Source organism: Etheostoma cragini, chromosome 6, assembly GCF_013103735.1.
Source record: "Etheostoma cragini isolate CJK2018 chromosome 6, CSU_Ecrag_1.0, whole genome shotgun sequence".
Lineage (NCBI taxonomy): Eukaryota > Metazoa > Chordata > Actinopteri > Perciformes > Percidae > Etheostoma > Etheostoma cragini.
The window spans coordinates 9,336,350-9,358,435 of record NC_048412.1 but is presented as its reverse complement, the minus strand read 5'-3'; the positions used below and the strand labels follow the sequence as shown (position 1 = coordinate 9,358,435).

Here is a 22,086-nt window from a genome sequence, read left to right as displayed (position 1 = left end):
CCCCCCCCCCTCTCTCTCTCTGCAGTCATGAATGTAGGCATCTGTGTGTGTGTTCTCCTGGCTGCTTTGTCCAGTGGTTCCCTGAGTTTGCCCTCACAGTTCATGGTAAGACACAGGCAGACAAACATTGCCACACGCACACACACACGCACACACACGCACATACACGCACACACTTGAAGGGTCCTGAAACAGTCCTTGGTAAGACATAGGCAGACAAACACTGCCACACACACACACATACATGCACGCACGCACGCACGCACACACGCACACACACACACACTCAAAGTGTCCTTAAACAGTCCATGGTAAGACACAAGCAGACAAACACCACACATACACACACACAGACACGCAAACACACACACACACACAAACACACATAAAGTGTCCTGAAACAATCCGTGTTAAGACACAAGCAGACAAACACCACACACACACACACACACACACAAACACATACACACACACAGGCCCACACACACACACACACACACACACGTACACATATGCCTACGCACACGCACACATGCACACGCGCACGCACACACACCCAAAATGTCTTGAAACAGTCTACTTTCATCTTATTCTTCATTAAAGATATAATACACTAAAATCCTTGAAAAAACAAATTTCAATTTTTGATTTTAGTTTAATTCCTCATCTGTTTTCTTGATTCATTCCTGTTCTGTATGGTCCCAGAGAGCTGAGGGTGAGGCTCCAGTGTCAGACAGTCTGCTGCCTCTCCCCTCACCCCACCACACACGGCAGGCCCGCTCGGCTCCAGCGCCCCCCTCGGGGCACCTAGGGTACCAGCCCCAGGAGGACGGAGACGCTCGGAACAGCCTGAGCCAGCTGCTGGCCAGACTCCTCTCCAGTAAAAGTGAGCAGTCGCACGTACAACATGAGATGCACAGAAAGTTTGACAGGAGCAAAGGTCTCTCCCTTCAGTCATTTCACCCCAGTACACTCCTCGGATTTTGCTCCTGGTCTTCTTATTTCTATCTTCCCAACATCTATCCATGTGTAATCTGCTGTCACTCATGCTGAGTCTTCGTCCCACCATCTGGCATTTCCTGCCTCCCTCTAGCTCTCTCTCTCTCCTCTCTACATCTTTCCATACCTCCTCGTTGTTCCTTCTCCTCCTCCACTTGTCTCTCTGCCTCCTTCCCTCCCTCTCTGCTCTCCCTGTCCCCATGTGTCTCTGTTTCTTTTCAACTCTGTGTGACTGGGAGACCTGCTGAGCTCTCTGGTCTTAGAGAAACACACAAACAGTAGTAGAAACAACAGTGGTGTAGGTGCTGCAATCACGCCTGTGCCAAGCAGAATGTCATCTTCCTGTTTTCATCACATCATCAGTGGGATGAAGTATGTGTCTGTCTCCTCCAGGCTCTCCGTACCACACCAGGTCCTCCGTCAGCAGCAGAGCCAGCGGTCTGGCCCCCGGACACAGAATAAAGGACAGAGATTACCTCGGCTGGATGGACTTTGGTCGACGCAGCGCAGAGGAGTATGAATACACCTCCTAAAGGCATGTCATGCTTTCGCCAAAACCTAAATTACAACCCCCATCACCGCCTATAAAAGCCCCTAAAAATAATGAGCCCTTTTCACACTGCACTCACTGTAACCAAAAGCTGACTTGACTGGAGTCTAGAATGAGTTTAGCATCATAATAAAAGCAAAGAGAGGGAAAATATTTCAAAGGGCATAACCTGAAATCTGTGGACAAATCTGTGAATCTCCATGCACAAGTTAAAAGCACTTTCCAAACCGCTCCGCAAACACTATGTCAGAATTGTATATATACATAGTATATACGCAAAAATGTTCAATGAAAATATTCTATATGTTTATGTCAGGAAATTCTTAAATTTCCTGACATATTCTTATTCTTAAAAAAAGTAAAACCAACCACTTGAACAGGAGAAAAGGCAGCAGTGAGACTTATTGATACCTTTTAATAGTTTTTGGCCAATGGTGGAGGTCTACTGCACAGAGGAGACGTTTAAATTCACTTCATTGTTGGTATTGGTGTTTTTATTGGATTTGTTGACAATAAGGAAAATATAGAAGAGCTTATAGAACAGCTCAGCGGACTGGCTCTAAGGTCTTTGGGTCTCTGGGGTTTGACTTTAACTACCAGTATCAGAAAGTGACAGAAGTGACCCTACAAAGACTTTGCCTCGGTGATCAGCGCATACATACACTAACAAACATATTAAACATCACAAAGAAATAACAATAAATACAGAAACAGAGACAAAAATAAAGAAAATAGCTGTAGTAAAAGACGGAATTCGTTCCTTTAGAAATTAATTTAAGCACTATTCTAAGTGTTAAAAACTTAAATGTATGTCACCCAAAGTATTGATATTGTGTCTCAATTCAGAATGTATCAAAGGCCTTATGTTGGACTTCAATGAGCCACTTAGGTGTCTTTTTGGAAAATTGGACCAAAAGAGGGATTCAAGAATGGAGCTTTGATTTGTACCTTAATGCATTCCGCTACCTGCTGCCCAGAGCTTCAATTCCCTTCAACTTTACACAAATGCACCAGAAAACATGAGCTACATTACATCACCTTAGGCCTACCTGTGTGGAATCAGTAAGGCTGTCTCTAAATTGGAAGAAAAGGGGCTCAAACAGCACCAACCCTGCCTGCTGAAGGTTACCCTGGGATAAAAATGAGCCAAGGTACATCTCAGAAAGGTGTTGTCTACCCCAACAGACCCCGGTGAAGGAAATAGATATGAACAGAAGAGGGTGTTGTTCATAATAAAAGATCATGTATGTATGTATGCACTCTTGAAGTTTAAGTCTCTGTGATGAATAATACGTTTCCACCAACTTTCAGATTCAGTTGAATTCAAAATAAAGCTCCATTTTCCTCTATGGGTTTCCTTCCACACAGCAGTTGGTGTAACTCACCAGGACTACATGAAAGCCAGGACATTATCATCAGTGTCTAATGTTTACACAAATCAGGCTTTTTCCAGGATTAGCACTTGGAATAATGAGCTAGTTTTCTGAACATGGTGTTCAATTAATCTAATGCTGTTTTAGAAGTGGCTCTGAAACACATCTTACAATTTTAATTCTGTCGTATAAGTCAAAAATATATCAGCGTCAACAATCACTGTTTGTCGATGATTGATTAAACAGAAGCTGCTGTAAAGAGCAGCTGCTGGGAAATGAAACTAAGTTTTAATACAATGCAGAAAGTAAGGGAACACCTGCATCAGATTTAAATCAAATGCTAAAAAGTTGCAAAGACCCAAATGTTCAAAGTGAGGACTTCTCTGCCACACAGCCGAATAATGCTGCTGCACCCTGTTTGCAGAGAAAATGTAATAAAATCAAGCTTTTAGTTTTGCAGAAAAAGAAAATAGATGACCATGTATCTGATGTAAATTTGTTTGTAAAACAGATATGAAGCAGTATACGTGTATGTGTATATCATTTTTGATTATTTGTTCAAAGTAAAGAAAAGACAGACCTTGATTTATCAATTGCTCTGGCTGGGGATTGAAGACAATACTATATTGATTTATGAATAAAACTCAACTGCCTTCAAACACACATTTTTGCAGCATATTTTTCCAAACAGAACACACACATTTCAGGTTTCTCTTCACATATGAAACCTGCTCTGACGACCACTCCACAGCCACCAAGCTTGGTATAGTGAATCCCTTTGTCCACTCTGGACAATCTGACTGGTTTACAGACAGGAGATTATCTGATCTGCCAAGCTCACACACTAATTGCTGCACACATTTTCACACACCAGCAACAGAGCACAGGATTTAGTGTTTTAGGAAGTATTGAGATCCTTTACTTAAGTAAAAGCACTAATACCACCCTGTCATAAATCCAAAAGTCCTGCTTTCAAAAACTCACTCAAAGTGCTCACATTACGCTCATTTGTAGGTTTTATCAGAATAGGTTTATATGGCTACATTTTCAAAAACACCTTTTTTTTTTGCTGCACATACTGTAGCTGCAGCTCCTCTTTTCCCCCTGTGTGTTGAGCTCCCTGTTTAAGCTACAGAGTGAGGCATCACACTTCTGTTCCATCTTTGTTGGGAGTCGCACATGTGCAGCACCCAGCTGAGCACTACTAGCCAGTCAGAAACAGAGCACGCAGGTGTACCACGCCAGCAGCTAGGCGAGCATTATAACGTGTTACATCATAACGTTCGTCACGGAAGTAAAGGCTGGACTACAACAGAGCTGTTTGGAGCAGTTAGTGAGTAGTGTGTTAACTTTGGGGTGGACTTTGGGCTTTTCATCTTGTTAAATTATTTTACACATACACAAACAGATATACAACACAAAAAAGGAAAGGGAAAAGGCCAAAACGCATTATAAGAGCAGTTTAAAGTTTGTAACTTTCAGTTTGTGTTGATTCTAGCGGCCGCTTCGGAGACACCACACCTTCCTGCTGTCAAGGTCTTCACCGAGTTAGCGAGCTACTGGAGGTCATATTGATGAATGTTTTGGTCAGACAGAAAACATTCATTTGCAATAAGAGAACACATTACAGATGCATCGTTGCATTTCACGTGTTGCATACGGTAACTTAGCCTACTTTATCGTGAGCGAAACCGGTTATCACTGACACTGGGTCACAAGCCAAAGCATTAGGAGATATTTGTAGCAACCAATGTAATCAAAACTTTGATTTATATCACAGACACTTTACACAACTACAGGGGGACAAGGGAAAAAAAAACAGTAGACCAACACAACCATGGACAAAAGAAAGAAAAGGTCCACGCTACATGGAAGGGGGATGGAATCATCATTGTCTATAAAATCATAGTGTTTGCAGCGTCGCTGTCCTGTGAGAACCATGTATCTCTAGAGTCCACTTTCCATGGTGTCAGAAAAACAGCCGGTTTAATCTTCATGACGATGCTCTTTCCAGCTGATTTAACACATAAAAGGATCACTTAATCAGGGTGTTAAAAACAGTCAAATTCAAAATCCCTAAATTCGGAGACACGTGGTTTACACTAGACAGGAGGGTCATTAAAACGTGTAATCTAAAAAGTAACTGGTAACTACAGCTACTACTATTTGCCTCTGGGATGTAGTGGAGTGGAAGTATGAAGTTGCATGAAATCAAAATACCAAAGATAAGTACAAATACCTTAAACTTTGTACTGTACTTAGGTAAATGTACTTAGTTGCACTACACCACTGAAGACATTTTTTTTTATATATTTGACTCAAATTTCTTTATATATAGGCTACTACTACTACTGCATGTAAGATAGGTTACAGACAAACAAGGCCAGTGTGTCTTTAACATATAATGTAGACACACACACACACACATTATACAGCTCAAAGAATGACATCTGAAGCACACAATAGTCATGTTTACTGTCTGCCTGTCTGTAGCTCTTATACAAGAGCTCATGTGGCTAGTATTAAATCTGCTGCTGTTGTAGCACACGGACCTAGAGAGGACAGTTGCATATTCCCACTATGTCAGTGTCACAGTGACTGTTTCGGTTAGTTTCAGATAGGTCAGTACACAAAGATCCACAGTAAAAACCAATAGCTCATGACCAAATTACATACCCAGGTGAACACAAAACAAATTTCCGAAATATGACTACTGAGCTTTGGTACACTGAACGTTTAGATCAGGTAGAGATCATGATGAAGGAGCAGACATAGACTGTTCAGTAAGATAAAGAGAAGTGTAGGGGAATATGCTGCAATTGCACTTGGAGTGTTTTGACTCATTAGTGCCTTTGTGTTAAAATTAAGATATGTATAATATTCTGTTGTTGCATTAAGACAAACCCCACCTGAGGTACACACAGGAACACTGTGAGCTAAAAAATAAATAAAAGCACCTTCATTGCATGATCACAGTACCTTGCTCTTCACTGCACCCATGTGGACACAGAGAAAAGTACACTTATGTCAGCCATTTCATTTTGCTAACCAAAGAAATCCAAACCATGGTTATATATTTGATGGATCTGTTTATTTCTTCATTTTAAATACAATTGATTGCCATCATCCGCTCTCTCTTCTGGTCCAGTAACAAATGAAAAGTGACACGCAAACATTCACACAAGGAGCCATGTATGTCATACATACCAGGACATACCCTCAACATGTTAAAAAACAATTAGAGGACATGAACAAAATCACATCTGTGGTATAAAATTCCCAACAGCTATAAAAACGCATTTCGAATTCCCATTCACCCTAAACCAAGCCTTAGTGTTAGAAAGTGCAAGAAGCCACGAGTCCCAGTTTGTAGAACATCTAATACAACGGATACGGATCCAGGAGCAGCAGTTTTTAATTTGATTGAGACACTTACAGCATGAAAGTTTTTTTCTGTTACAAACAGAAACATTAGAGAAAACATTTATTTGTTGAAATAAGCAACAACAAAAAAAAAAGAGTGACATAAGAGTGACATGACGCTGTCATAAACGCGTCATTAAACATTATACACAAGCCACAAACGTTTATGACATAACGCTTCTTTTAGTAAGTATCATTTGGTTTAGTCACGACAAGTTAGGGTGTTGTGACTATGTTCATGACAGTGTCATGACACTCTTATGTAGATACCTTCTAGTAAAGTGTTACCAAATGTACACATGGGATTTGTGTCTTGTGAAAGATTAAAAGAACTAAACCGGTTCAGCTCCTTAATTGCCTTTCAATTCTTAAAACCAGGGACTAAATGCCGGAGCTTAAAAGTGCAACAGAAATATTTAAGGTAGACATACAGTACATATAACCATTTATTCCAGAACAAAAATTGCTTTTACCTGACTCTGTTTTAGACATGTTCGGTCACCAGATGAATTTAAATGAAGATGAACAATGGATTATTTTGAATCCCTCCTTGTTGGCATTTGGAGACATGTGTATGAGTGTTGTACGATGGATGTACATGTGCATACATGTACATCCATCGTACAACACTCATACACATATTTACATGATAGTAAGAGTCCTGCAAACCAACAGCTGTTGCTTAAATCTGTACAAACTCAAACATTGAATGGAATGACATTTAAAGTGAGAAAGAGAAAATCATTTACAGCATCTCTATGGTGCTATTATATGTGATTTGGCACCAACTGTTTTCAGCATGGCTACACTGGTCTGTTCTCCCTAACAACACAACGGTGACGGTTTGACTGGCTGGAACTGGCTGGTTCAGTTGGTGGTCTGTAATTTCAGCCCGACTAAAAAAACTAAATAATGTGAACCCTTCTCAGAAATGCATTAAATGGTGACGACTTAAAAACAGGGTCATTTGGCTGGTGTGTTTGCGATGGCAGCCTAGCAACATCACTGGAGTAATAAATGGTCATAAACATATAATGCTTGTGTGACCCATAATGTGAAATTGAATCTTGAACTGTGTGCAGATTAAACTGACAGTGGTCAAAGAAAGAAATTATAGTTACACCAGGAAGGGTCCAGTGTGGACATTTAGAGATGGCAGTGATTCATAAACATAATGGCTTAGAAACCGAGGTGAGTCTCGCACCAATTTATCCATGGGACTTAAAAAAATAAAATAAAAACTAAGTAGATGGTTTAACTGTCTTTACTCTGTTCTGAACAAGCCAGTTCCTGTGTGAGCTACTGTCCAACGCACAAGTCCTGCTGTCAGAGATTGGTTATAAAAGTAAAAAGTCTAAGTGATTGCAGACTGGTTATTGCTGGCTGATTGGACGAAGTCAGCTAGGTGTGCGTGCACGGCAAATGAAAGAAAACCGGATGGTCTCATCTCTTTGTCTAGAACGCACGCACAAAAATCCACAAACAACACCATCATGAAATGCTGGCATGACTACACACACACTTCAGCTACAAGTCATGCGGAACGGTTGTCATGCACTTTAAATGTGCCTCACTGTTAACTTCTTCACATAATATTTGAAGAAACTATATTTGTTCTAAAAAAAACACCTTTAGATTAGAAATGTCTTGATGCATGTACATTTCATTGACAGAACACAGTATAACTCTGGTGTTGTCCCTCTGACGGAACGCTCAAAACTGCAGACGTCTATCTGTACAGCGCTACACAGTCTTTGGTCACTAAAATATAGCTAAGAACTAACATTTCCTTTAAGTACCATAGTTAAGTGTCAAAAGAAGCTTAAAAAAGCTAAATATATGTGCATTTGTGCGATTGAATAAGTAGTATCAGTGTTCATTTCATATGATAACATTGGATAAATCTGACAGTTTGGCTCCTGGCGCCACATTTGAGTCTGCTTTGGTCCATGTTTTGGTATAAATGGAGGTTGTAGTTGTGTTATTTAAGGAAAATTAAAATGTCTGCACATTTAATGGTGGGCTCTAGATGTTTTTTTTTTGGGGGGGGGGTTGTTTGTTTTTGTTTTCCTTTTCTCTATGTGTCTAAAGGAGATACGGATGTGTATGAGGGCTTTGTCTTTGTGTCTGTCAATGGAAACGTCCCATGGCCTCGGCAGCCTTCACTCTCACCACAGGATCTGGATCTTGGAGCAGCATCACTAAACCTGAGGATGAACACACAAACACTGTCAACACCAGAAGACTACATTTAAATAAAGAAAAGGTTGTGCAGCGAATCACCTTTAGTGATGGTGCCCATGTTGAGGTGGGAGAAATGCTCCTCCGGAAGATTCCCCAGCAGAAACCCTACACATACACAGACACAGACACATGTTCTAGAGGTTTTAGACACAAATGTCCACGGCATGGTGCAAGGTTAGAGAGTGTTGCAGTCGTACCTATAAACATGGCGGCCCCTGCTCTGACTTCAGCCCAGTGGCTCTTGAAGAACTGGATGACTGAGATGTGATAGAAGTTCAGCATGCCTGGAAAGTCCTGAATCTATGAACCACAAAACACACACTCATCAATCCAAATCCTCTGCATGTTCAGTAGTTCAACGATAACATCTATTTTGACTTTGCAATGAATCTGTGTGGTTGACCCTAAAATACACTTCGTGTTGAAACCAGAAAGAAATAGTTTTGATTATTTTGTCCAGATTTCCATAGAATTGTTTCTCAGTTCTCTAGGAAAATGGCAACAGAAAACCTGGATCTCATTCAAACACACTTCACAAAGAACCATCTGAATACATGTCATACTTTAGAAGAAGGTGCAGAATGCATCTTATTCAGCCATGCTTATGCGTGCCTGTGTGTGACTCACCAGGTACTTGGTGAGGTCATTGATGAACTCTCCATAGTGCAAGCTCTTGTCATCGAGGAGGTGGTTCTGAAACATGGCTGTGATCTGCTCCGATCCCACCACAGGAGCACACACCCGCATAGAATACTTGCACGCCTATACAGATGAGAAAAAAAGAAAAAGAAAAAAAAGAGGAGTTTAAAACAATGTAGCACTTAATGTGTTTTGTTTTTTTTAGTCTGTGTGTGGATGCTCATTTCCTACTGTACCTTGACCACCTGTGGATTTGGGTCAACCAGGTGTAACAGCAGACTGACCAGAACATTGTGGATCTGGTCTTTGAACACTGGCTCACCTGAGCCAAACTTGGACAGGTTCCCCATCAGATGGATGGAAGCACAGCGGATCTCATCATTCTCCTGGATAAGCACAGAGCCAAAAGGTGCTGTTAGCGTTATTATGGGTCTTCATGTGTTTAAAAACATCTCCGGGGTGGCCTCTAGCTCACCCAGTAAGAGCGTTCGCCCCATGTTGGCTGAGTCCTGCAGCGGCCCGGGTTCTTATCTGACTAGCAGCCCTTTCCTGCATGTCAACCCCCTATCTCTCTCTCCCCGTTTCACGTCTATCCACTGTCACTTTAATAAAGGGAAAACCCCAAGAAAATAATCTTAAAAAAATACAAAAAACATCTCCATCTTCTCACAAGCCTGAACAGAACACTAACAGGTATCAGCTCCGAATAGTTAAAAGACACTCAATCCTGTAGGTTGCATTCAGGGTCAACGCTGAAATCGCTAAATAAATTTGGATATTTCTGATTGTTCTGAGAGTTTTCATACAACATATAACATCATACGTACAACATGATAAAAGATATAAGGGAAACTTACACTTTCTAAGAATGGTTTAATTTTCATGAAGATATAGACCACTAATAAGTGGACGTTCTTCTTGTCCAGATAAAGGAGAACTTTGGAAAGTCCTGACATGGCTTCAAGGGCTATCAGCTTACCTGCAGATAGACCAAAGGTCAGAAAGGAACAATATCATTTTCTACTAACAACTACTACAGGATGAGAAGCTTACAATGTTGTTAGATAAACATGAGTGATGTGGTGAAAAAAAAGAAAAACCTAAACAACTAGACCTTAAGCTTTAGGAATGACTGCGATGAATCATGAAAGCTGGACTACAGATTACAGTAACTTTATTTTTTGTCAACGTAATGGAAAAATGACTCCGCTGTCAATTTACCTGGATCTTCTTTCTCCTCCATGCCTGAACTCATGGCTGCCAGCAGCTCCTTGGCATATTTATTCACCTGGTCGGAAATGAACGTAATAGTTAGAAAGAGGACGGGATGAAAAAGTTTGTACCAAGGATTCCACAAAAAGGTCATCGATCAGTGACAGCTAGGTTCCATTTGCTAACAGAGATATATGTGCTTGTGTGTGTGTGTGAGTGTGTGAGTAAGTGTTGTACCTTTTCAGGTGATCCCACGGCTATATTGCCCAGCCCCCGCACAGCCAACATGCGGACAGTGCAGCAGGGATCTGATATCCTCTCCATCATGTTGTTCATTAGGACATCTATCAACATCAGCTCCGTCACCACATGATGGTTTAAGAGCTGGACTCAGTAAATGAGAGAGAAACAAAATACATCAGGTTATTTATGGCCTCTGTGTATCTACTGGTCAATAAAAGCTGAGCGGATAGTCTTTCACCATCTGATTAGCGTGTTGTTTTCATACACAATGTAAATTAAAATGGTAAAAAGTCATGACATACAGTATATATTATAATTGTGTATGACCTCAGAAAAGAAAGCAGTGACGGTGATTCTCTGGCATTCGTAGATGTTGTTTAAGGACGGACACATACACTCCACAATGGCCGGCAACCTGGGGCCAGCATGCTTAGCCATGGCCCTTTACACAGGAAACACATAAGCACATTTACAGTCTACAATTTTTCTGGACAGTACCAGCATTTATGTCGTGTAGGTTTCTGATAGCGATCTCAAACTGAACCCACCCAGGTTAGTGTGTGTACGCACCTTGCCAGAAGTGTAATTCCAGTAACATGTGTATTTGCTTCCTTCATTGCATCCCAGGCTTTATCTTCATCCATTCTCTTAATCACCTCATCTAACTTGGCCCGTGCTAACAAGATTCGCAAAGCTTCAGCTGCTACCCTGAAAAACAAATAAAACATTACACTTAATTGTTAGCTAACACAAATACACCTGCAATTGAATGTTTATTTCGTAAACCCATTTAGATGTCAATAGCTACAAAGAAACAAAAGATGCCCACCCAGCGACATGGACGGCAGCAGTGTGTTTAGTGCTGTTGTCCTTTGGTGCTGAGACCCCGACACTTGCTCCCAGTCTGACAGTGAGACAGGAGAAGAGCTGAGGAAACAGACTGACTGCCGGCTCCTGACTCTGGCCATTTAATAACAGTTCTTTCAGACCCCATGTCATCTGGAAACAAAAAGCAGATAGACACCCATGTTAACAAGCTAGAATCATTCTCTCTTGCAGCTTCTGTTTGGTGCGGAGCTGCTGCTGCCCAATGCAGAAACCAGCTGAAGAAGAGTGCTGTGTCGCTTCTATCATAACAAGTCCACCTGTCTAAAATGGCAGAGTAAACACCATCCAAAGATTGTTTTGTGCTTTTAGTCCATTTTCTTCCATTTTATGAGTGTACCTGCAGTGACTACACTCAAAATACTCAAAATGCAGGTGACCTACTCCAAATACTATCCCTGAACACATAATGGGTTAATGGCTCTAGGCTCCATCGGGGGGATTATGTCTGGCTTGTCTTCCCCTTTAAATTTTTTTCCCCCATAGACTCTGTACATTTTATATTATGCTTATATACAACAAAGTCTCTCCTGATTGAAAGGATCAGTAGTAAAAATACCAAATTCAACAACAGCACCTTGCCAGAGGACGTACAACTGACTGACTGAAAAAACACAAAACATACAATTTGCAACCTGAACACATCCCTCCCCCCGTCATCACCCCCCACCTAGACAAAAATCAAGAAAAGATGACACAATAACTACAGCATTCAAGATTATACAACAAAATAGACAAACTGTAAACCATAAGCCCATCATACACATCTCCCCCAGCACAAAGCGTCTTAGGAGTCCTCCAGAAAGTTTAAGTACCTTCCTCATTTTCCCGTGTCGAGATCCAATCTGAAAAGCTGAAGGAATTATTTTCAAACGCAGACACCCTAGCCATCTCACAAGCCCACTTGTGGACTGAAGGCACCCCTTAATTCTTCCATCCTCTATCGTTTGGCTATCATTAAACTAGTTTGAACACAGCCTTATGTGCTTATCTAGCCTTTTTAGGATTGAACCATCTCACAGAACACATAATCTTGGGCTGAATGGAACCCGGGTCCCGGCAATCCGATATAGGTTATTAACATAATTATATCCGCTAATACGCCACAAAGGTTTGGCAGGGAAAAATGCAGACGTCTCTGTGAGTCTGTAGAGTTGCTGAGGCTCAAACTACCATGATGTGCAGAAGGCGAGACGCACGGATCCATCTCCCCAGGAACAAAGGTTTAGGAAAATAACCCGACCCACGCCCACCATAACAAATGGGCTGATGCAGCTGCTGTTCGGATGTAATAAACAGAATATGAAAAAGTGGTTGGGATACATATTTGTGTTATTGTATTTATTTTGTTCATTCTATTAGTGTGAATTGTGGAAGCTGAAATAAAAGAAACCATGTATGAATATCAGAATCTAAAACTTACTACATACAGTGTACTCAGTGACATGTCTTAGAGTGTTTGTGACTTACAGCCAGTGGCTGATTGGTGGCCACCTTCGTTGTCCCTCCTCTGATCATTGACTCCCTCTGGTCCACGTAGGGCGCCATGATGAGAAGCTTCTCTATCACCATCTCAATGATCTGATTGGCTACGATGGCGTCTGCTCCTAAGGCCATCCACATCTCACTGGTCCAGCTGAATAGAGAGAATATCTTAATGTTTAAGTGTTTTTTTCATTGAAAAAAAAAAAACAGCTCTTTGCTCTAAGACCTATAAGAAATTCTTTGGTACAAGAATTAGGCGATCCAATTTAATGAGGTTGTCTCAGTCAGGACCTTTGTTCATTTTGTTGCCATGCTGAAGTAATTTATACAATTATAAGTTTTGTATATATACCTATCATAAGGAAGAGGTTGGTTAACTAGTGTATTGATAACAGTCTGTAGATGCTGAGAAGCCAGGATTAGTACAGTCTGTCCCACTGCCACTCTCACCTAAACACAGGTACAACGAAACAGTGAGCAGATCATTATTGCAAAAAACAACATTAACGGTGACTCAAGTCTGTGATTCTTGGTTTTTTAAAAAGGTCCCATGGCATGAACATTTCACTTTGAGTTTTTTTTTTTTTTACATTAATATAAGTTCCCCCAGCCTGCCCAGTGGCTAGAAATGGCAATAGGTGTAAACCGAGCCCTGGGTATCATGCTCTGAATTTGAGAAAGTGAAAGCTCAGATGGGCCGATGTGGAATCTTACTTCCTCTTTTTCTGCTTCGCCCACCCAGAGAATGTGGCCCACCCGTGAGAGAGAGAGACACGGCTTGAGCAAATTGGCAGTTGGTCAAGGCAACATCCCCAGCCTCCCACTTGCCCCCCCTTTCTCCTCCTCAAAAACTACAGACTCAGAAATGGCACATCCTAAGGAAAGCTCATTGTGGGACCGGCTCTAGTGGCTGTAATTCTGCACCAAGGCTGAATTTTGGGAAAGAGACTTCAGATATGGTATTAGAGACCACGAAGGTCTATATACAAGCATCCAAAAAGCATCATGTCATGGGACCTTTAAAAATCAAAGGAATAACAAACACTAACTTTTAAATACTAAATATCTATGCTGGATACTGTCATACTGTTCGTACCTGCTCCTCTGTGATGCTCTGCATACGCACATGTAGCACCTCCAGCATCTCTGGGACCTGGCATACAAACAAGCACTATGTTTGGTATTCCAGTACAGCAGATGAGCGTTCATAGTAATTGAATTAATCAGCAGTGTGAGAGTCTGTATTTGTGTGTGTGTGTGTGTTTGTGTGTACCAGCTCTTGTAGGCCTCCTCCTCTGTTCTTCAGCAGAGTATTTAGGATGACAGATGAGGCTCTGCAGCAGTTTGTCTGACTGTCCACCAGCCCTTCAAACAACATGAACACCAACGTCGCCAGCTGTTGCTGAGGCAGACGCTTACTCATCACCTGACACACACAGGAAGAGGCGCAATTACATAGTTTTACTCTATGGTTTACAACTTTTCCTACAAACATTAAAAAGCCGTAATAATATTATGTACGATAATATTACAGTGGACAGAGTTAAGCAGAATAAAAGCAAAACCACAGTATGTCATTAAGTGCCATGCTAAAGGGGTACAATAATCTACCATGATGATTCAATTCATGTAACAGTAACATCACTTGTAAGACAGCCTTGCTGAGTGGTTAAAGCGTACCTTAGTAAGTTCAGAGCAGGTCTTGTAAAGAACAGTGTGGTCAGGATTATCTAGTCGTTCTTTTAGGCGCAACAGACTGTCCACACCTTCATCCTTATAATTTAGGGCGAAACCTACAAACAAAGAGTCACACAGCAGGATTTACAAAAACTACATACAGCACGTTAAGTGAGAAATATTTTCTATTATTTTAAAAGGGACTGTACTCGACATTCAGGACATAAACTTAGAAGCAGAATAAAAGGGCCGCTCGTGAATTTGGCCGTGAAAGACAACGTAGGTATTTCACGTGTTTGGGAATGGTCTGAGAGAACTGTGTGGTAGCAATGCCAGCCCACTGTTTTTTTGTGTGTTTCGAGTACAGTCCCTTTAATAATTATTGAGTGACTGACAAGGTAAAGGTTCGAGGCTCTGTGTCTCTGTACCTTCATAGCGTAGCTGTATGTAAAGCAGTGAGTATATACAGTCCACGGCTGACGTGCGTACAGTAGGGTGAGGGTCAGTACATCGTGGAGTCAGTCGACCCAGCAGAGCTCCAAGGTTATGGAAAGACACCATGTTCTGCACAGAGATGCACAAAGACAAAATACATCAGCACGGACTTGATGTTTTAGTAGCCTTCAGTGGCTTATAACAATAAATATGTATAATACTATAACACTGTTTGAATGAGTTACAAGAATTATACACTCATGGACCATTATAAAAACTACCACGTGTAGTGCTTTCACTATAGTTATGTTCCACGTGTGTGTGTGTGTGTGTACCTTGACAGTCAGGTTATCCAAGTAGTAAGTCAGCATATGAGCAGTAGCTGTGACAGCTCTCTCTCTTTCGTGGTCCTGTCCAGAGCTCAACCATGATTCAATGTGCTGCACAGGACAATAATACACATCATGTCAGACTGTCGGTTTAAAATGTTTGTATGTGGTCTTTTTTTTTAAGTTCTAGAGTGAAATATGCTAAATAAAGCAATCATCCAAGCAGAACGTGATAATACAATGCAATGATACACATATTGATGGTACTGATACTATGTTTAGCTGAAAGATGAGAAGAGCTGAGTACCCTGAAACACCACACTTTACCTTGAAGACACTCTGCAGGCCATCAGGTGTGGGATCCTTGGCCAGCACACTTTTCAGCAGATCCTGCAGTGCAGCCATTGTGTCTTTGTATAATGCCTGTAAATATTTATTAGTTACTTTGACAACATGTCAGCCTTCGAAAAAAAAAATGCTTTATGAAGTTTGCATGTATCAAAGGTTACACACACAAGAACGAATGTTACAGGTTAATGCTGTGTAGGTGTGGGCCTTTAAAATGAGTCATAGCACAAGTCTAATACACTGCCAATTTGTGAAGTAGCACCTATAACGTATGTGTGTGCACACCACTCTGTCTGATGTACTTCACCTTTCTCTGCTTGGGGTTCAGTGTCTCCTCTTCTTTAGTCTTCTCTGGAGAGTGTGTCTCAGGAGGCAGAGAGAACACACTGCTCACACACACCTTTAACAAGTCAAAGCTCTCACTCTCACTCAGTGCAGGTTCCAGAGGTCTGAAGCACTAACAGTCAAAGATAATACACTGGGAAATGACAGACCCTCCGGTGCAAACACGTAGGGATATCACATTTTTTGTGTGAACCTTTGTGATGAACGGAAGCATTGAAGATAAAGGATACATTAGGTTAGCACAGGTGGTCATCACAAGATGGCGTACTGGAGTCCTCAATGAATCAGCTGCTTCTGCCTTGATGAAATCCTGACCAGGGTAGACAGAACAACAGGAAGAGAGATCAGATAAAACATTGTTGTATGAGCACTTAAACATGCATGACTTGTTCTAATAAACTGAAATGACTGACTACTGACCAGCATAAGAGTAATGAGCTCCTGTTTGCGAGAGAAGATGAAGCCTTGTTTCTTCACACACTCACTGATGGCTCTGGCTATAAGCCCAACACTCTGGATCAAACTGAGTTTCATAGTCAGGTCCTGAAATGAAGAAAAGATACATGAATACACGTAAACAAGATGCAAAAGACGGACAAAAAGGAATAAATGAAAAAAAGATTCAGGTCAAGAGGAAAAGTAGACCAATTATAAAGAAAAATGGATTATTGCATTTCTTCAATTGTCAAGAATGCAAACAAGTCCAAATACAAGCGATTGAGCATAAGCAAACACTCTCCAAAATTATTTCAGCAATATAATAAGGAAGCAATCACTCCACTCAGTCCATCAATCAATCAAATCAATCCAAAAGTGATATTGTAGATTGATCCTCCATGCCTATGGATGGAAAGAAATTTGAAATCAAGTTGTGTGATTAGAGATTAGTTGAACAGCAGGCTCTGGTCTAAGAAGACACACAAAGAGTTGTTAAGATTTAGCAAGAAATTGCAAAAGCCCTTTTACAGTCACTGGCGAGTATTTAAAGAACAATCAACCATTTAGCAGTGAAGAAAAAAAAAGACAGACAACCTCATGTGTAACAGGGAGATGGATCTAAAAAGGAAGGCATTACTTGATGGAATCTACTGATTTCACTTGAAGCAAATGCAGTTCTTGGCAGTGTACAGCCTGTTGGCCAAACTATTTGCATCAAATAAAACCAGTTAGTCATGCTAACAGCTTGCCACTCTATACATAATACAGCATGGTTGTAAACCAGCTTCATGAAAAGAGCCAAATACGGAAATTATAAATTACTATTTAACGAGATGGCTTAAGTAGTGTACTGTAGTAAGCATGTTGCTAGTAATGTAGGTCATTCAAAAGACTTCTTGAACATTCTTTGCATTATATTTGGGTTAAGTAATGGCCAGAGTAAATCACTGAGGCTCATAGTTCTGTAGATGCAAGGTTGGAAACACCATCTAGTAACCATGTTAGTGCTTTTACATTACAATACTGAAATAAAGTGATAATCCACCCCAAATCTAGCTCAGCATATCAAACACAGGTGGCTGTGAAAGAAGGTTTAATCTCAATCAATGTGGAAATGAAAATCTTTTAAACAGCAACCTTTCAAGCCTACATTGGCTGAGTGTTTGATACTCAAAACATTTATTGGTGTATCACATAAAGCTAGATTTCACTGAGGTAGAGCAATTTAATTTATAACAATAGAAACCCATATAGTAATGTCAACTTGCAACATTAGGTCTGGGTTTTCTACTCCACAAACTGCACAACAGCAGCTTTTTTTGTGACCTCAGTTGGTCTAGTTGGTATTAACTGATTGATTTTGAAAATGGAATTTAGTTTATTGACTGTATTTTACTTCTCAAACACATGCTCCACCACCACAATGCATACATTTGAATAATGGATCATTAATGAATGCCTTCAAGACATTGAGCCTTCCACTACTTTGAAATGTAAATAAAATACAGCAAAGTAAAAAAGCAAAAGTAGTTGCTTATTGTAACGAGCTGTTGTTCCGTGGATTGAAGACTTTCAGTAAAGATTTTAGTGCACATCACCAGAAGTGTTCAAAAAAAGTTGGAAAAATACAAAGAAGAGTAAATTAGGAGAGCAAGATAAAAGTTAAATAGCAGCTAAAACAAAGAAAACTGAGAGAGACAGCCCCAGTATTCTTGTGAAAATACCTTTGTCTCTACTTTAATCCCCAGAACCTGTATGAAATAGAGGTGATAAAGTCATGAGTGCACATACAAATACAGCTGTCTTACCGGCAAGACTACATTTATGGGACCTACTGTATTTTATCAGAATTTTTACTTTCCACTTGGTTGATAAAAATCCCCAAAGAGGCATCGGGAAGACATTGTGCAAGAAACATAAGACCAAAATACCAACACTCACTTTGCTTGAACCTCCCACCTGTTTGTACCCCTCTCCCCACCTGTGCACCATGCGCTGGTCATTGCGCTGCCACAAAAGCAGGTCCCTGTACTATATAGGCCCTGTTTTAACAATCTAAGTGCACGGCGTAAATTAAAAAAAGGGTTTATGCGCCGGTTGCATGGTTCAAAAGGGTTGTATTTAGTGTCTTTATTGATTCATAGGTGTGTAGGTGTAACATGCAATAAAGAGTGTCATCTCCCATTCCCTTTAACAGCCAGGGGCGTTTGTAACTAGGCGCATTGCCATTATAATGGTGGATTTGCACTTTCATATTTATATTTGTAATCTTTTGCATGTGTGTGTAACAAGAATAGTGTGCGCGCGCTGTGCAGAAGCCTAGGCACATTTCACTAATGCGCTGTTAAAATGACAATGAAATGCTGAGCTATGACTTTAGACCAGGTTTTTGTTGGTCAATGGCAAGATTACTTCCCACAGCCTCAAGACAGCAATACGCTAAGAATTTACTTGAACACACCTCCCTATAAGACAAGCACGCCCATGGGTGCAAATATGGGCATATGGGCATTTGCTTTTTATACAAACTAGGCGCTGGACAGTCTTACAATAGCAAAGACACTTCCGAAGGAAAAGTCTTAAAATTAGATGCTACTAGCACTAGTCACGCACTGAGTAGGCTGAAATCATACATGGTACAATATCCAGTTGGAAGTTTAGGTGGAATACAGAAAAATGTCAGGAAAAGTTTTGCACTGCAATTAGTTCTGTTCGTTATATTTACATAACATAGCTTTAATTACATCCAGCAACTTTTGTTTGTACTTATCACCCTTTGTATTCTTACCTTGGTATTGAAGTGTTTACTGATGCAGCGAAGGATGTCTTGATCAATGCGGGTCAGTATCTTTTCTGGAGGTGCGTTTAGAGCCACTTGACCATAACATAAGATCAATGTGCTTTTCACCTTCTCCACCTCAACATCATTGCGTTCCTAAAGAAAGGCAAGATAAAGACAGACAACAGAAGATTTTCATGTTTTTTTAAAACATCAATATTGGGAAAAACAGATCTTAATTGGTGATATACTACATAATAAAAATTCCTTGTACTTTGAGAAGGTTGAAGATGCTTGGTGACTTCTTGAAGGCGTCTGACTTGCCAAACTCTTCCAGCTTGGCCAGAGTTCCCTCCAAGTGGCTGTTTGCACACAAACCAACGCTCATCGCAACTCCCTGATAGATACAGATGACAGAAACCATAATCTAGATATTTTACCTATCCAGGTGTGAAACCCACAACACCAATCATTGAAAGACCACAACACCAAAAAAAAAAAAAACATTATATGCCATCATTCGGTACCTCTCTTTCAACAGCATCGTTGTGTCGTGCTGTGAGGAGGATTTCCTGCAGCTGTTTCTTAACCAACTCCTTATTGAAACACTGTTGGAGAGTCACTCCTACACATCGATACAGGAAACTCTAGAGAGTGAAAAATGCTAATTATATTATTGGCACATATGTACTCTATTGGAATTTCCAGAAAACGCCATGTTGTGGTATAATGAGACTAAGGGAAAACTTACATGACAGCATCAGGTCATTTATAGGTCAGAAGTCAGGGGAGGAGAATATTGGCCCAGTCTCTAACAACCAAACCTCTTCATGCATAATTGTCTATCTACAGATTCAGAGTCTACATGATAAAGGAGTGTTCTGTCCAAGGGCGATCTCCTTTTGGCGGTTGGTAGGTCAGCCAACTAATCACTTAATTCTTGTGAACATTTATCAGGATTTTTACTTACTTTTGTCATATAATAGGCATAAAGTATCAACATGTCACCCTTTGGTACCGGTGGGTGTAACTGTTCACCTCTCTGTGTACACGCTCTGCGGCTGTTAGGTCACAAGAAGGCATGGCTCTGTTTATGAAGGTAACGAGCCCCAAAGGACGAGAATCACTGTTCAACTCAGTCTGCCTTTTGAGTTGAATTATGACCAACGTGAAGCTCTAAACTAGAATTGCTTTTTCGGGCTAGCAACTCATTCATTTAATGTCACTGGACCAACTCTCACTCACTAACAATTTGTGGGTAAAAAAGCTGTTTAAAGCACCTACCTTCTCCTCTAAGGCGTTGCTATATGTGGAGAGGTATGTTGTTGCCTCAACTGCCAACTGACACACCCACTTGTCATCATCAATAGTAGCCAGTGTTTTAGACAAGAGCTGGAGACAAGCATATATATGATATTTCACTAAATTAACTCAGACATGACTATTTCTGTATAAATACAAACAATTAAACCAAAATGCAAAATACATTGGGAATTATTATTCTAAAATTGGATAGAAAAGTAGAAAAAAAAAAAAACATTTTGTTTTTTTTCAAATACCAAACACAGATACGTTATGATGTGAATGAGGTCATATTTCCATATACAGTAGACAAGCACACCTTCAACAACTTTTCATCCCAGTGCTTCTTATCCAGGGTCTCTGCCGTTGACTCTGGAAACAACAACAACGCAGTCACACTACTGAGGAGGGCAACTACAGTACATGAGGAATGAAAAGGAAAAAGGACCCAATACACTATGCACCCTACAAATACAGGAACACAATCACTACAGGAACGCAAGGCTTCCTCCAAATTTATTACTTCATATTACAAATAAACAATGAAATAGAAAAGATTGCCATACCCTCTAGCATTGAAAGCAGAGGAGGTATCTCTTTCTCCCAGATTATCTCTGTATTGGGGTGGATGTTGACGCTGAGGATTAGAAGGAGAGAGAGGGACGGAGCTCCATGACCTCTGCTACTGAATGGGAAGGCTGCATTTACCTGGAACACACCAAAACAAAGGAACAAGGATTATGGCGTTACTCAATCATCCTTGTGACATGGTGAATATACAGTAAGCTCTAAACATCAATATAATAATAATAATAATAATAATAATAATAATAATAATAATAATAATAATAATATAATTCATTTTGTGGCTGAAACATTAAAGGGAGGATCGGATTTGACAACTAATAAGAATTATTTTGCATGACAAATAATTTGTCTAAACCCAGCGCTGCAATTCATTAATTACAATCTGTTTCTCCAGCCAGTTTTTTGACTGGATGTTCAGTGAGCCTTTGTTCTATAATAGAGAAACAAAAGGAATGCGGTTTAGCCAATGTTTTTAGCACAGTGGCTGTCATTGACTTTGACTCCACATGAAGTCCCCAGAGTTTGAAAAGGGTGTTATAGAGCTGGATTTACTTACCAGCAGTCTGACCATTAGTGTTTGAGGAGAGGGCAGATTGACTAAAGGAGAGAGATAACACAGTTAGCCTGATGTGGTTCACACAAAACAATAAGAATAGTTGCAAATAGCATAGATCAAAGCTTAATGATTCAAACCTGCTCTTCATGACTGACTTATTGTACACTCACCGGCCACTTTATTAGGTACACCTGTCCAACTGCTCGTTAACACTTAATTTCTAAGCAGCCAATCAC

The 22,086-nt window shown here is 40.5% G+C and overlaps 2 protein-coding genes across 4 annotated transcripts in view; one reads left to right on the top strand and one right to left on the bottom strand.

The window, feature by feature from the left end:
• LOC117946786 (cholecystokinin-like) overlaps window positions 1–1,873 on the top strand; it is a 3,713-nt gene extending 1,840 nt beyond the window's left edge. The window contains exons 2-4 of the mRNA XM_034875159.1: window positions 26–105; window positions 706–886; window positions 1,393–1,873. Coding sequence (XP_034731050.1) covers window positions 28–105; window positions 706–886; window positions 1,393–1,532 — 399 coding nt within the window. The 5' untranslated portion in view covers window positions 26–27 and the 3' untranslated portion in view covers window positions 1,533–1,873. The remainder of the gene's footprint in view (window positions 1–25; window positions 106–705; window positions 887–1,392) is intronic.
• A 5,720-nt stretch (window positions 1,874–7,593) lies between these two features.
• The window catches only part of mroh1 (maestro heat-like repeat family member 1), a 26,649-nt gene continuing 12,156 nt past the window's right edge, over window positions 7,594–22,086 (bottom strand). For 2 of the 3 annotated variants that reach the window (XM_034873816.1, XM_034873818.1), the window contains exons 16-45: window positions 21,851–21,891; window positions 21,273–21,414; window positions 21,026–21,078; window positions 20,689–20,796; window positions 19,932–20,051; window positions 19,679–19,801; window positions 19,414–19,560; window positions 18,350–18,376; window positions 16,608–16,730; window positions 16,418–16,497; window positions 16,150–16,291; window positions 15,822–15,917; window positions 15,501–15,605; window positions 15,159–15,294; window positions 14,734–14,846; window positions 14,327–14,479; window positions 14,150–14,206; window positions 13,406–13,503; window positions 13,039–13,204; window positions 11,513–11,682; window positions 11,254–11,391; window positions 11,011–11,125; window positions 10,678–10,824; window positions 10,450–10,516; window positions 10,086–10,207; window positions 9,465–9,614; window positions 9,217–9,351; window positions 8,787–8,889; window positions 8,629–8,694; window positions 7,594–8,552 (exon numbers count right to left, since the gene is read on the bottom strand). In XM_034873816.1, coding sequence (XP_034729707.1) covers window positions 8,476–8,552; window positions 8,629–8,694; window positions 8,787–8,889; window positions 9,217–9,351; window positions 9,465–9,614; window positions 10,086–10,207; window positions 10,450–10,516; window positions 10,678–10,824; window positions 11,011–11,125; window positions 11,254–11,391; window positions 11,513–11,682; window positions 13,039–13,204; window positions 13,406–13,503; window positions 14,150–14,206; window positions 14,327–14,479; window positions 14,734–14,846; window positions 15,159–15,294; window positions 15,501–15,605; window positions 15,822–15,917; window positions 16,150–16,291; window positions 16,418–16,497; window positions 16,608–16,730; window positions 18,350–18,376; window positions 19,414–19,560; window positions 19,679–19,801; window positions 19,932–20,051; window positions 20,689–20,796; window positions 21,026–21,078; window positions 21,273–21,414; window positions 21,851–21,891 — 3,320 coding nt within the window. In that variant the 3' untranslated portion in view covers window positions 7,594–8,475. The remainder of the gene's footprint in view (window positions 8,553–8,628; window positions 8,695–8,786; window positions 8,890–9,216; window positions 9,352–9,464; window positions 9,615–10,085; window positions 10,208–10,449; window positions 10,517–10,677; window positions 10,825–11,010; window positions 11,126–11,253; window positions 11,392–11,512; window positions 11,683–13,038; window positions 13,205–13,405; window positions 13,504–14,149; window positions 14,207–14,326; window positions 14,480–14,733; window positions 14,847–15,158; window positions 15,295–15,500; window positions 15,606–15,821; window positions 15,918–16,149; window positions 16,292–16,417; window positions 16,498–16,607; window positions 16,731–18,349; window positions 18,377–19,413; window positions 19,561–19,678; window positions 19,802–19,931; window positions 20,052–20,688; window positions 20,797–21,025; window positions 21,079–21,272; window positions 21,415–21,850; window positions 21,892–22,086) is intronic. The other variant, XM_034873817.1, reaches the window with a different exon arrangement.